At 37.3% G+C, this 15,937-nt stretch overlaps 2 protein-coding genes across 4 annotated transcripts in view; one reads left to right on the plus strand and one right to left on the minus strand.

Moving 5' to 3' along the window:
- Window positions 1-724: 724 nt before the first annotated feature.
- On the minus strand, window positions 725-6,709 carry rnaset2 (ribonuclease T2). 2 transcript variants are annotated; one of them, XM_084718568.1, is made up of 10 exons: window positions 6,541-6,707; window positions 5,271-5,351; window positions 5,021-5,075; window positions 3,607-3,656; window positions 3,334-3,391; window positions 2,913-2,977; window positions 1,942-2,055; window positions 1,712-1,757; window positions 1,524-1,598; window positions 725-1,384 (listed from the first exon to the last, which is right to left on the minus strand). In XM_084718568.1, the coding sequence occupies exons 2-10, from the start codon at window positions 5,342-5,344 to the stop codon at window positions 1,190-1,192; spliced, it is 732 nt and encodes a 243-aa protein (XP_084574694.1). In that variant the 5' UTR covers window positions 5,345-5,351; window positions 6,541-6,707; the 3' UTR covers window positions 725-1,189. The 2 variants fall into 2 exon arrangements, with proteins under 2 accessions (XP_084574694.1, XP_084574702.1); XM_084718576.1 differs by lacking the exon at window positions 5,021-5,075 and having other exon boundaries at window positions 6,541-6,709.
- Window positions 6,710-12,628: 5,919 nt separating this feature from the next.
- The window catches only part of myom2b (myomesin 2b), a 46,544-nt gene continuing 43,235 nt past the window's right edge, over window positions 12,629-15,937 (plus strand). Inside the window, exon 1 of one of the 2 annotated variants that reach the window (XM_084718591.1) lies at window positions 12,629-12,771. The gene's annotated coding sequence lies outside the window, so the exon portion shown is untranslated. The remainder of the gene's footprint in view (window positions 12,772-15,937) is intronic. The other variant, XM_084718597.1, reaches the window with a different exon arrangement.

The following is a 15,937-nucleotide window of genomic DNA, read 5'->3' on the forward strand; positions in this document are numbered from 1 at the left end:
AGACTTTTTGGGTTGGAAGCTGGTTCTGGTTGGTTATTTTTGTTCAGATGTGGTGGATTTTTGCAACTGCCATTAGGAGTACTAATGACAGTTTGAGCAAATACAGTATGACAAAAGGTTATCCACTGTAGCTTTAAATAGTGTTTATAAAAATATTTGCTACATCCTTGAGAAACCAGCATTTCATCTGTAGGCGTAAATATGCATGTGTGGCATTTTATGTAATGCATTTTGTTCAGAGAGTCTTTGTCTTTTTGGACTCACTTGGAATTAGTTTAAGCTCACAAATGTAACTAACAGTCCTCTTGCAGCAGCAGACACAGACCTAACCAGGCCTACAGCTCAATACTACATAAGAGGCTTGGCAGACATTAGAAGGCAGCTAATGATAGGTACCACTAGTTTATGTCTGTTGTTGCAAAGCAGCAACGTAGGTTTAAAAATGATGAAACCCTTCAACAATATCCTTATTACCCACTATTATTTACACAGGGATTTAATAGTAAAGAACACCAGCTGATGACTTGAATTAATTTAATTCCCATAAAGTTGAAAAAAAAAAAGAGATGGCACATAAGCACACAAATGTGGTCTAAAATATTTCCAGCAGTCACAAGATAAACACTTGGGTTCGACAACTACACAATCACTAACATTAAGTGAAAATCACCTACAGATATGACAAAAGGCTCCGCTTATGTGCCAATATGATAGAGACACAGTAAACTGTCCGTCTGCCCGCCTGTCTGACCTGAACTCACCATGATGCCCCCCTGTTGAGCCGTGGATTGGATTCATCTAATAGTAAGGGTCAGAATGGGACATAATTCCATTAAAGCACTAAGTAGTAGTGGAGAGAGTGTGTGTGCGTGTGTGTGTCCTGGTTTTTGTAGGATATAAAAGGTACAATGCGCTTAAAGATGATTTTTTTTTTCAAGTATCTCTTCCAACCAGAATTTTCATGCAGTTCAAAATGTTTTCACGCTGCACTGAGTGTATTGAGCTGTATTTAACATAAATTCTAATTAAAGTTATGATCATGAAGCCTTAGAATAATAGCTAGTCAATGTGCATGATAATTCACAGTACAGATGGCTGATAAACAAAAACATACATCTGTTTGTATGTCTGTGTGTGTTAAAGTAAGGTTGTAATGTGTGTTGAATTTCAGTTTGCATATGTGAGTGTTTCACTGAAGAGGTGGGTAGTACACTGGCATATCATGGTCACATACACTGAACCCAGATGCTTTGTCAACAGCCATGGGATTGTCCCAGTCTCCCTTAGATATGGTTTCCACGGTGAAGTGTTTCTCACAGTCCACGAGGGAGAAGTCAGGGTCGAAACAGATCTCAATCTGCCCCAAAAGCTGGACTTCAGCATTCTGTCAAACACAAAAACATGTAATTCAATAATCTAGCAGACTGTCAGCTGACATTTGAAACCAGATACCTGGCACAAAAAAGATCCCTGAAAAGTAGGACTGCTAAAAACAAACAGCAAAGTTTAAAATTTTTTTATACCTTTGATGGATGGACACATTGAATCTTAGGTTTGATGCCATAGAAGTTCTCTATGACTCCTTCAATTTGTGAAAACTGCACAGACACACAGAGAAAAGAGCACTTTAATTCTACAGCTTATTCCTTACATCACACTAATATCTGAGATGCTAATATACCATATTGTGACATTAAAAAAATACACCTACTGAGTAGTATTTTTCAGAGGGAGTGATGTCAAACTTCTTCAGGATGCTACAAAAACAGAAACACAGATTTCTATGTGAGGCTTTGAGGTGTTGATGGAGTAGACTGTGAAGAGCACAAGATTTACGGGAACATCAAAACAAAACTAAGAACTAGAAAATAAGACACTGTTTCTGAGGAAAGAGGTGTATGTGCATATGTGAGGGTGTGATTGTGTGAAACTTTGCTGTACCTGTCCAAATCCACTTTATGGTATAGTTCCAGTGCTTTGCTGAAGTATTTGTGTTGACTATTCAGAGAATCTGCTCTGGCTGCACATGTACCATGTTTGTGCCATTCATATTTCCTGTTGAAACAGACAGACAAGTAGCAATATGCTTTACTATTACCACGTACAAAACTGAAGCCAGGAACACATTACATAATAATTATCTCACTTTGGCCAGTGATGTCTGATTTCAGGATCATGAAGCATCTCCACTAATCAAAAAATAGGGAGGTCTCCAAGGGCAGTTGACACATGATATCTTGTGGCATGCAAAGGGTTTAGGATCCAAATCCCCCCGCCCTTAACTAAAGCCTTGTCACATCAACCATAATTATATCACTATGTAGGATGCAAAATTAACCTTTGTGTTCACTGGCCAAATGACAAGTGAATGTTAAAATTTTATCAGCCACTCAATAGATTACCAGTGTGGTACTGATGAGTGAAGGGAATCTACCAGACCCATACATATTTTACCAGAATTTGGGAGGTGGCTAGTGATAATTTTGTGCCCTGTCACTAAGCTTGCTTTGTCAATGGTGTGATACATCACTTTGTTTGATGTGGCATTATACACCAGGTATTGGCCACCCTGCTCTCTGAATATTAGCATCACCTTTGAAAAACCCATATTGGTCAAGCACTATTGTATACAGTACTAAAACATGCTTCACATCACCCACCATATGATAAAAAAAATACTGTTAGTTTGAACATAAGGGAATATGATCACATACAGTATGTCTTTTAAAATAATACAAATTTCAAAGTGTGCAAAGCATGGTGTAGTGGAGCAAAATACATTGTCCACAACAGCAGTAGTCATTAAAGATAGTACAATTAAAATAAACTGTACACAAAACTAGAGGATATCCAACTAAGAGAGTCCTAGACAGATAGACAGAAAAAAATAGAATGACTGATCGATGCCATACCAGAATCCAGGAGATGAGGGGTTAATCAAGTCAGGCCAACTCTTCTTCATGTCTGGAAGCAGGTCCTGAAAACACACACCCAAAAACAGATTTGTTTTAGTTATCAGTGTACCAACTGGAACTTGATAAATTGAGGAGATAATCATGAAATAACCCTCCCTAGTTTGGTAACGCCTTATTTGACTGATTGTCTTGATTTTGTGAGTTAAGAGTTTTTATCTACTGTAGCTTTATCTTTTCTCCTTTTTCTTCTTTGTCCTGCCAAGTATCACTGGTGTAAACTAGTGTCTGTTTATGTTCCATCTCACTAAATTAAAATGACTACTACTCTACAGATTTAACACATGGCTGACAGAAGATACATGACTTAATGAATTCTACACCCGGTTATAAAGACACTCTCAATTTGAACAGTGATTACCTCTATTTGAGAAGAGTTGAAATGCCACGATGAATTGCAGTCAATCCCTTTATCTGGCCTGGAAAGTAGAAAGATTTACAATCTTAGATATATCACTTTCTCTGTGTCACTCTCTCAGAGAGAGAAACAAAACAGGAAGCAAAAACAGGTATTGCAACCATTTGCCAGGCTGATTAAGATAAGAACACACTTTTATCTCATTCAAAACCACACACACACACACACACACACACACACACACACACACACACACACACACACACACACGAATACCAGAGTCCATGTAGTGTCCAGTAGGTAATGTTGGGATGACAGTGTTCCATCTGAAATGTAAAAAAGAAAATAGTTTTGTTGTTCCATCTGGACACATAAAGCTAAAACTTAATTCTGTTATTACTAATTAATGTTACTGGCAGTACAAGATTAGAATAAGGTTGAAAGGAAAATAAATCTAATTTTGAGAAGTAGCTACTCTGGTTGCAACTAATTCAAGGGAGCAGCGTTAAAGGACAGAGTTATACTTGATAAAAGACTTAAGCGACTGATGACATAAGCAATCATGTTAAAGATACAGTATCTCTCTTTTCCCCACCACCTAAAATAAAAAAAAAAAAGTTCTTCCATTTCCCACTAAAGTACGTCACACAGTTGAGTACAGAGAGGAACTGCAACTACTTTGTGGCTTTGCGGTTTTCTAGATATTTAGCTCCTCAGTTGAGTCTTGGTATATAGAATTTTAAAACTTCTACTGAAAATGTAAAGTTTTTCATTCAATAAACAAAATGAGACCTAAAGAAATACCTCCACCACAAACAGAAACTTGTCATACTGAGACCATAATGTTGCCAAATCAAACCTTTACTTCTGACACACCAGGCACATGATGCAAAACCACATGTTACTCCAAGGTTTAAACCGTGGACGCGTGCCTGCGTTTTGAACAGAAAGCTGCCTAATCAAACCAGACTGCTGACACACAGCCAGTCTCATGACTCATAGATGTCACATGACATTTTGGAATTAAATACTGACTCAGTGTTACAGTATATATGTAAGATTCAAGGGTAATATAAAAAGGGCAACATTGTCTTGAGACGGGATACAATAATACTAATTTATATATTTACTATTTACTATCCACCCTGCCCTTCATTTGTCACAACATATATAAAACATAAAGCACATGAGGCTCTTGTGTAGATACTCAGCTTGATAAACTGCACCTTCTTTCTCATAAATATATCTACTATTATGCAAGTTGAATATTACTGGTATATACTGTTGATTCAGTGTCGTAAGTGAGTAAAGTGATTTGAGTAAACAGGATAAATAATTTAGAATCAAGTTAGTTTTAGCCTGTTTTCATCCTACAAATTAAAGAATAACAGAAGAATATGGAAATACAAATCAAATCTGGATGTAGTATGATGAATTACACGTTGTCCATATTTGTCCATATTCTGACTTGTCATAGTGTGAAAACTACAGGCATCACTAATAATAGTAACAATGGCTCTGTGCAATTCAAGCAGCTAACTAGCTATTATTAATTTTTTTTAATTACACTTATGCTTTTCCTATCGTGATATGTCAAATTGTGTTTTTTTATGAAACAGCCCTGTTGCATCTTTCACAAACTCAAAATGTATGAGAAAAATAAATAAATAAAAGTCAGGAAGAAACTCACACTACAGAAGGTGGTTGGCCAGTGGTGTGTCAGGATCAGTTTGGTCCACATATGTCTGAAATACACACATACATTAATTTCTTTAATGGTGCCCACTCCATTTATTGCCTATACAGAATGTGAATGAGTCAACTTTTCTGTTTAGAGTCGATTCAATAGACTTTCAAATGTGGAAGCAGGAGAAAACAGAGTTCATTAGACCATCTATCATTATGTTCATCTACACATACAGTACTCTTGCTGTACTTACGGAGGTGAAATCACAAAGGCAGAGGACAGGGCTGCTACAGCCAGGCAGAGCAGAAGAGAAGTACAAAGCCTCATGTCTGACCTGAAAGAAGATAATAGATTTTCCATTTAAAAGTTTCTTTTATCCACAGTTCAGTATTTGAAGACCAGAAATAACCTGAGGTTTCTGCAACACCTGCATTAAAACTTTAAATCAACACCCAGAGTGTAGAACTGGGTGTGAAGAGTTCATAGATTATTATTAAAGTACATTTCTATAATAATGCATTTGTATGAAAAAATGTATTACGAAAGATTTTTAGACGCTTGACTGGTTCACTAAGGAAGAACAGTCACGTTCACTGACAGTAAGAGAGAAACAGGTAGTGGGTTTAACTTTGGGGAAGAGACTGCTCATAAAAACTTCATATGACAGTTTAATTATGCAATCAACAAAAACCTCACCCCTAACCTTACCATGAAATAAAATGCATTTGAAAGCTCATGCCTGCACAAATTACTTGGGCTAGTTTAGCAAATAGTTCACTAAATCCCATTAATGGAGGTGATAGCTTATCTACTCATATAAAAAAACATCCCATTCTGAAATTGCCAGTGATCATCGGATAGATCTTTGAATTGTGACACAGAACTGCATATTTTAGTACAGTTTGACAGACTTAAGTCCCCCCTTTAATGATGAGGTTGACCATTTGACCATAATACACCACACAACACCAAGCAGTTTCTGCTAAACGCGTCCTGCAAACAACGACAGGAGCCAAAAATGCCAATTCATCTAGCAAGAAACTAGAGCTACTTGTTAGAAACAGCAGCTCTAACGACAGTAAACTCAGCTCAGTGCAGTTGACAGAGCAGCAATCGTAGGAAAAAATGGTGTACAACAATAAAATTTCAACACTCGGAGTGACATACTATGTGCATGTTTATTGGGCAGTGTTGAAAGAGTAAAGTCTGATCTAGTCTAAGTTAGCAGATGGCGATGAGCAACTTTGAAATCAACAATCAGGCATAAGAAATAAACACTTTCGTCTAGTTAGCGATAACTCAATTTAAAGCTACAGTACGTACCCAAACTTATGAAACGTTAGCCTAGCTAAGCTCAGCTGAAAACTCGGGAAAATATCGACAGTTAAACGTTTAACATTAGCCAGCGAACTAAACTAACTAGCCTAGTTACTCAATCTTCAGTCAGAGAAAACTGAACTAGCTAAAGTTTTAACCGAACAACTGTCTGTTTAAAGAAATATAATGTTTAAAATGTATCTCACCTTGTACCGGATATGTTGCAACAAAGATATGTGGTGGTTAAACAAACGTCGTGCAGCGTATCATTAAAACAACTTGGCTAGATGTGTGCATTACACAGCATAATAGTACGGAACAGCCTGTTGTTTATGTCCATAAACGTCCCGAAGCCGCTTCACTACCTGTCTGCCTTTTCAGCCAATCGTTCGCGCCGTATACGTCATGCGTCATCACGTGGTAGGATGGTTCGCTTGGTTTTAATTTCCGGAGCCCACCGACTGCTCTTTCTCCTCAAGCCTTGTATTGAGCTCTCTAAAACAAGTACGCCGATGTCAGAATGGAACAGTCGTCCCTCTCCAGAAAGCTCGCACCAGCGCCCGAAGATTTAATGATCATTATTGCTGTACATTACACAAAATATCAATAGTAAGATATTATTACAATGTCAAGAACTCTGGGGAGTTGTTCTGAGATTTTGAGATAAGTAGACGAATAATTAAACACCAGTTCAAATGTCAGTTCTTTAACCAAGCTGTATTCTGATAACACCATTTTAATGACTTTTGGAGACAATTTGCATGATGAAGAGTTTCAGAGCTTAAGGAACAGCACGTGTACAAGAGTGTCAGTTTCAAAATGAATTCACCAAAAATGACATATTTAGTATGTAATCAGTTATATTAACAGGTTAACAACTAAACAACACAAAATAAATTATTCCTAATTTTAAATATATGTATGTATGCATGAGGACTGGACACTTAATTATTATTGCATTATAACCAACTGCAATATCCCAGTTGCAGAAGCTGTATTTTTTTTTCATAATGGTAAAATGTGTGACAAAACAGCATGGTAATGAAGTACTACTGTAGTGCTGCAAAGATGCCCTGGCCTGGATTCTTAAAAAAAAATGTTGATTGTTTGGTACAGACCCCAACAAATGTCACATCATTATGATTTTAGTAGTTTTTTTCTCAGAGAAAATGAAAATTGTGCAAAAATGATTATTCCCACTAATAGTGAATCATATCGCAATCACAATATCTGTCAAAATAATCACATTATGATTTTTTTTTACCGTATTGTGCAGCCCAGGTATGTACGTATTTGATAGATGTTTTAAAACATTTTTACTAGGCTGTTTTTTCTTTTTTTTTTACAGAGTCCTGATGGCAGAGACATGAATGGTTGGGTCACTCACATCATACTGGGAGATTTACTCGACTCCATTGTCACTCTGTGAATTAAATGTCTTGCTGCAACTGGAGTTTTGGCCAGCTGCCATCCTCTATGCCTTGAAGCTCAACAGAAATCATGTGACCTAAACAGAGCTTTACAAACCCAGAATTAACACACTCTGCAGTTAATGAAAAGGGACAATACATGTAATATTTCTGTCAAAATTCCTAAGATCCTTCGGTGTAAATCCAAGATCAAGTACAGTTGATAGTACAGTCTTTTCCGTGTTTGTTTTTTGCAGTCATTACTTTGAATACAGTAAAAGAGTCTAAATAGAAAAACACTCAGTTCTTGCAGGCCAGCCTCATGTTTCTTCAATTAAAGACAAAGATTCAGTCAGACATTTCACTTTGTAAAGTGCTCTACATTAACGATTCATAATTTAATGTTAATCGGACAGGCCTGACTTATTAAGTGTATGAAGTGCCCAGGGGTTCCTTTTAAATAATGACTCATTATGAGCCAATGTGTAAAATTAAGTATGTCAGGAGGCTAAAATGAGGGAATAATTCATCCTGTTATGTGTCCAGGGACTTAAATGTCAAACAGTGTTCTCTGGAATAGTCAAAATTTCAAAATATCCTATTAAAAGAAGCAATGTTTGATCATACAACAAATCTGTACATGTATTTTCAATTTGCAATACTGTTTCTTCCTCTGTCAACCTACTGAACACCCCCTCATCACCCTGGAGCCCTGACTTACCAGTATCTCGCTGTCAGCCAGCAACATAATGTACTTCAGTTATCACTGGGTTTTGGTTACAGAGTGTACCACAACATGACCAACAGAGGGCTCTTTTCAACCACAGACAGACGTCAGTTCTGTTTTTCCCCACACATGCACGCACACAAAAAGAGAACAAAGACTACTGCACAGAAGTACAACAAATCTCTGTCCATATAATTCATTCATAGGCATAAAAACAAAATATATTTACTCTGTATAGTTTTCAGTGGTCCTGTTAAGGGCCCTATTGACTCCTGGTGACTGTTACGTCTCACAGCTCAATCTCAAAAAATCTCCAATCTCATGCTTATGCTCATGCTTAATATATTTTGTGTAGATAATTTATTAAAAATGTTTTTCATGCATGCATAACAATATTTGAAATTTAGCTAATAAAAAATGTTAGGCCTACATTGTGAGTTGTTATTGGGTAGGTGATGGGAATGGGTATGTGAGTCCAAAAAGACAAGATATTTAATGTTCAAACTGATAAACTTTAAACTGTTTTTTGTAAATATTCATTCATTCTGAATCTGAGACAGCAATGCTAAAAAGTTTGGACAGCCGAAACAAAAGACTGGGAAAGTTGAGTTGGAATACTCAAAACTATACTGATACCACTTCTTTTTCCAGACTGAGTACAAGAACAAGTACTTACATTTGTGTACTTGCCGATACCAAGTACTGATATGAGTACTTAATAAAGCCATTAAAAAAGATTTTTTGGGGGGCTTTTGCCTTTATTTTGATAGGGACAGCTGAAGATATGACAGGAAGGGGGGCAGAGAGAGGGGGAATGACATGCAGCACATGGGTCACAGACGAGAATCGAACCAGCGACCGCTGCAGACGACCAACAGCCTCAGTACATGGGGCGAATGCTCTACCAACTGAGCAATGGGATCATCCCTTTCTTACAATAACTTTTAAAACATGTTTTATTTTCATTAGATGTTCACTTTCTAAATGTAAAAAATCATTGTTGCTGTTTCCTGATACAAGTGTAACCATAGTTACTGTACACATTATATTTTTAGGTTATTTGTAGTAAGTTATTTTACTGATTTTGTGTTTCTTATTAAGCTGTGCAGTTTACTGTTTATTTCAGTATAATAATTTCACAACATTATTATGGACTTGCAGAATTAAGTTTACTATTATAAATCGAGTTATATATGATCATTATTTCATTATCATTTACAGCACTTTAAATAGTATTTTAATCACACATTTACACATTTAGTATTTAAGTTTCTTCTTCATGTCCCTCTTGTCTGAGAGCTAATTAGTTCCTACCTGTCATTGTTTAGGGGGGACAGGTATGAGTGTGGTGCCATGTGTGCAACACTTTTGTTGACCCTGCTGTGAACCTCAAACAGTGAATTTTTGTGTCCTGAGCTGTAAGGCTGTTTTGGTGAAGAATAAGTACACAAAGAGAAGTTGTAGCAGTTTATTATGAAGAAAAGAGGTTTACAGACTGGTGGCGGCGGTGTTTTTTTATTTGTCGTTGGATTAATTTGCCGAGGCATTGAACTAGTTTACACCCGCCGGTACTTGTTGGACAGCGGCTGGCTGCGGCTCCGCTGATGATGACGGCGCGTCCAAAAAAAGAGGGTAAGTTTCAACAAAGTCCTTTAGATATTTCCTTGTGTCGAGCGGCTACTTTTCGTGACGTGTCGGAGTAGTTTTATGAGTACGAGTACGTGAGGACAGTATCACAGTTCAAACACACCTGTTTGAAAACATTCCACAGGAAACTTGGTTAATCGATATCAGGTGATAGTGTAACGGTTGGGTATAAAAGGGGCGTCCTCGACAGGCTCACCACTACACCAGGTTCATAGAACAGTGTTTCTTGAGGCACAGTTGCAAGGAATTTAGGGTTTACACCATCAACAAACAGTAATATTAAAAGTTTCAGGTTTTGTAGCAACATATGCTGCCATTCAGACTGTTTCAGGGACGCTCCTTATTTCAGCAAACCAATGCTGAGCCACAGTCTGCTTATGGTAAAACAATGTGGCTTTTGTAATAAACAAATGCGGGTCCTAGATTGGGATGCCTGCAGTCAAGACCTGTTTTATATTTTACGTTATGAAGTGCAATTTCACTTTATTAATTTTCCAAAGTTAGTCTTGTCAGTTCTTAAACACTTGCTGAATATTCTTAATAGAAAAGGTGAACTTCTTTGCAAAATATTTCTGGCATTTAATTCAGAATAAGGGTCATTTTACATAAAATAGTAAAGTTTATCAGTTTAAATTTTAAATATATTGTCTTTGTACTGCATTGAATTGAATAGGCTGAACAGGATTTGTTTTTTATTTACTTTTAACACAGTGTCCCAACTTTTTAAAAAATTGGGGTTGTATTCAAGGAACAGTGCATCCCAAAATAAAAAATACATATTTTTCCTCTTACCTGTAGCACTATTTATTCATCGAGATTTTTTTTTATGTGAGTTGCAGAGTTTTGGGACTAATGGCACTGAATTGCAAATGAAGTGTGGTGCTCATGTTTCATGTTAGAGCTATTTTCTTTCTAGTAGAAATAAAGTAGTTCCAGTAGACTCTACTGCAGTTTCTACATGAAACTGCTTACAACAAGGTGTGTGGATTACCTTCAGTAACTCAATTCTGATTTATGGAAAACAGTGCTGCTGTTGAATTTTTCAAATGTATTTGTTTGAGCTTCGAGCACCAAAAGCTGATTGCCACTTAGTTATATTAAATTGGAGAGAAGGCAGACATCTCTATGGCCAGTTTCTCCAAAACTCACACCAAAACAATCCATATGGACGAATAGCACTACAGGCCAGAGGAAAAATATGTACTTGTGATTTTGAGTTCTTTCGCTTGAGTACCGTACTTTTAAGAGTGTCAAACTCCACATAGGGAATGAGGTCAAGGTTGATGAATGGGTCAAACAAACACAGGACTTTCACCCAGGAGAATGGAGTTTATGTCCTGTATAAAACTAAAAGTCATAGTCACTATTTTAAGTTTTTTTTTTAAATAAACGAACCAAGTAGTTTTTGTGCCCAAATCTAACCACACTGCTGCTGTTTCATAACATTAACCTTATGTTTAATGTGACATGATTTATATTGCATACTTAAGGTGCACCTGTCACTGATACTCTCATATATATTGTTGTGAGAGTCATTGGCAGTCGACCCATTCTGCCATTCAGAGATGAGGACACTGCTGCCTTTGTTGGCAAAATATCCTTTGCCTTCCTTTGCTAGTGTTGATCCGTGTTCACATATTCCCAAACTTTATGGACTGTTTCTGAGAAAGTTCAGACAGTTGCACATTTAGCTTTGAAGAAATTATCTGTCACCTGTCCTTTTTCCTTGTTTTTTTTTCTTTCACACTCTAATGCCTGTCTACATCACATACTCCTCCCCAGAACCCCCACCCTGCCTCTCTCCCCCTCTCCCTCTCTCTCCTTTTCTCAAATGTGACTCCATGTTGTCTCATCATATGAATTCGCCTCAGATGTGAAATGTGTTTCACAGCTTCACTCCACTGTGTCAGGAATAGTCAAGCTGTAACTGTAGCTGATTTTATAAATAGGCCCTGGCCAAAGTTCAGCATGCGACACAGTGTCTCAAGATGTTTCTGAATGCATATGGAGATAGATCTCAGAGAGGCGCTTCAGTACTGTCTGCAGTACACCTACAATGTTTTAAATGTATATCGGAAACAGCTGTAGATATGTTATCATTGCAGCATTTAATTGTCAGAGTTTGAAGCTCTGAAATATGTTTTAACTTTAACTTTAATCCCAGAACTGAATGACATTGTGGCACGGAAGGAATGAAAGTGACCAGCCTTGTTGCAATATGGTTCGTCAAACATATTGCTGCCTATAGACCTAGAAATTTGTATGTATGTGGCACTGCCATCACATAACATCACCATGGTCAGATTCTCTGCATTGTTTAGATCAGTTGGTTGGAATATCAGAATAACCAGCTGTTTAGCATCAGTCATTGAGATAACGTGCCAGAAACTTGCATTTGGGCTAACATGGCTTCCACCAAAAACTGTAATGGGCAAACTTTGTCAATCTAATAGTTGCCTGGTTCTAGTGGCCCTGGGTCTTGAAGGATACTGGTTATATATAGGCAGCTCTCTCTCCTTATAAGGCTTCGGGGAGAGGCAGGTGGGGGTCGGTTGGAGACGGGTGGTGGTTTTGTTGGCCTGGTACTTGGTTCAGGCTGTCTCCCTGTGGATTCAGGCTGACAACCGAAGTCGCTGCAAAGGGAATCTCAAGGGGTAAGAAAAACTACATTTTTTTTGTCTTTCTGTCGCTATCCGCTCTGTATCCTCAGCTTTTCAGCCTACTTTTGTTTTAAACCCAGGTGTAGAGGGATCAGTGGGATGGAGGAACAGAGAGCAGATTAGGGCACAACCAAGGGATGTTGCATGGCCCCTGACTAGAGCTGATAACACTTAAACGTGATGAATGGTAGGGTGTATGAATTATGAATGATGTGCAGCAATTCACTTGGAATAAATTAGTTTACCACTGTTTTGAGGATAATGGTCATAATTGCCTTGTTTGAAACAGGACAGATGACAGGACAGCCTGTTGCTCTGTGTGTTTATCATAGATGCTTAATTGGTTAAATGGGCTCCCACTGGACAGTCAAATTTGGTCGGGACTGTTGCTTAAGTGGACAGATTGCTGGTGTGTGGCTCAGGGACTCATAATGTGTTGACTGATGTTAAATTAAGAAACTTGGAATGCAAATGAGCCATTGTTATTCCATTTTAATGCCACTGGTACACAGCAAGTTATCCAAATAGCAACTGTTTATTATCAACCTGCAGAATTTTAGAGAGTTGTACGGTTATGGTTGAGAATTTTAGAGGTTTACTGTTGCAGACGAGGAGGCTCAGGTGTCATTTGGCAGCCATTTGTGCTGTTACAGTATTGGCCTGACTGACAGGGGCAGAGCACAGCCACTGGGGTGTACAACTGATGGGACAAGAATATGACTTGCCTGCAGTGACCACTTGCCTGGAGCCATCTGAGTTTAATGGTTATTTTCTCAGGAACCACAATCTGTTGTCATTTCTATTAAATAAACTTAACTTACTTACGAGGAATGATTTGGGAGTTGATTTTAGTGACACCGTTGGAGTGACAAATGAATAATTTGGAGCTTTTAACATGATTCAACCAGGAATTTAAGTGTGATTATTGTCTTTAGGGGTCAGAGGTTAGAGGTCAGAGGTATGGGCGTTATGTCATCTATCTGACCGATTGATCGGCTTCTTGATAGGCAGTTTTGGGGCATTACAAGTGAGCAAAAACATGGTTCTGGTGAGAGTTATGGTGACCCTGACACTGGGTCAGTGTTGCAGAGATGTGGAAACAGGAATGTCTTTGCCAGTAGAGCACTTCTCTGTAGCTTTCATGGGAGAGTCGCATTATGTTTCCTTTGACCTTATTTCTGGTCTCTGAAGACTTGGGTGATGTAAGGCAATTATGGTCCAACAGCACTATAGGTGCATGATGTAAGACAAAGGTATGCTGTTGCTTTGGTATGTGTACTGTAAAAAAGTGTTTCTGTCAGACACACAGCTAACAAGATTAAGAATAAAAATCATTTTATTACCTGAAAGTAATGTAAAATTAAGCTAACCTTTCATTGGAGCTCTCATTAAGAGCTTTCATTAAAGGCTCAACTGTTAAAATATAAGTACAGACCAATTTATAGTTTTCAGATAAACTCACTCATGTGAGATTTAAAGCTATAATATGTAAAAATACTAAAAGAATATTAAAATGTCTAAAAATGTCTATTTTGTTGATTTGTGTACTTATATTATCCCAAAAGTCTCCCGCATTGGTCAAATCCAGAGAAATCCTTAATTTATTCAACATAATGTTACGTTTCCTTGCTAGCTGCTAGTTGCTATAACTTCAGGGAAAACACAAGATATGTTGGCAATGTCAGATTGGGGAGAAAGCCAGTGAACGTGACTAAATATAAATATAACTTGAATTAGGGCTGCAACTAATAGTTATTTTCATTGTCCATTAAATGTCTTGTTTTGTCCACAACTGAAGGATATTCAGTTTGTTTTCATAGAGTAAAGAAATCAGAAAATATTCACCTTTAGAAGCTAGAATCGGACAATTTGGAGTTTTATTTCTTTAAAAAAGATTAATAAAACTGAATAAACATTTATCAAGTTAGTTAACTAAAGAGACAACTAACCGATTAATCATTGCAGCTTTAACTTTAATATTACGTCACCCATGAATATGAGACCAGGCAAGAAGAGAAATAATGAGACCCATTCCTTGTGTGACCACATCCCAGTATGAAAACACAGACTTTGTAGCTTCAGTGGCTAATGTTACCTTTTGGAGAAAAAATTGTAAAATTAGCTTTTAAATTGACAAACATCACATGTGTGATTAATGGCACAATTCAAACAGGATCAAAATATAATTTGTCTCTCTTCATAGACTACCATTCATATTTTTTCTGAATTAAGGTCCCATGTGTATTTGGTACAAATTAAAGTCAGTGCATTTGAAATGCATAAAACTAAATACAGTATGCACTTTCATAAATGGTTGATTGATGAAAATTTCTACAGAAAGGTTTTTAAAAATTAAAATAGGTCCATTTTTATATTGGAGTTTTTTGTTTGACTGCCAAAGAGCTGTGAGCTGAAAGTTTTTGGTAATGAATTTAAGGAATCATAGCTGTTAATGATAGCTGCAAGGCTTTCTTACTGTTTTTGCTGCTTTGCACCAGTGTGTACCATTTATGCCATGTTATGTCTTGGTTTTATTCCTAGTGCAGGTTATGGCGTGTGGATAATAGAAACTTGTTATGATTAGAGCTGTATTTTGCAGAGCTTCCACTCAGTTCGTGTTTAATTTAGTATTATTCCATTCGCTTGTCTTTAAAGTTGAAAATATTCACAGTCCGCCAGTGTTAAATAAATATATAAATGTTCGTGTTGGATTTGGAGCTGTCAAATTGATGGACAATCTTTGGTACAGCTGTGCTGTCAGGTGCTGTTTATATACGTGACCGGTCCAACAATAGCCTGCATACATGCCTTTTGTTTATGTACGTGAACACGTGTGTCTGTGTTGCTGATGTCTTTAAATCAATAAGGTGTCACCTTGTCATTCCTGAAGCTGACTGCTGTGTTTATGTGTGTGTGTCAGTGTTTCCAGCTCCGTCTGTCCAGTTTCCAGGATGGCTCTTCTTTTTGCAGAGGGCAAGACAGCCAACAAAAATATATTGTCCACTATTCTTACTATGTATTATTGCGAAGCACCAAGTCATAATAGACAGAAAAACAGGACTTGTTTCTAAAAAACCCCAAACCATTTCTTTTCTTTCTTTTACTTTGTCATCATTAGACTGCATCTAATTCCTGAGGTCACTTTGACAATCCTTAAGGG

This window comes from Lutjanus erythropterus, chromosome 1, assembly GCF_056507025.1.
Source record: "Lutjanus erythropterus isolate fLutEry1 chromosome 1, fLutEry1.hap2, whole genome shotgun sequence".
Lineage (NCBI taxonomy): Eukaryota > Metazoa > Chordata > Actinopteri > Lutjaniformes > Lutjanidae > Lutjanus > Lutjanus erythropterus.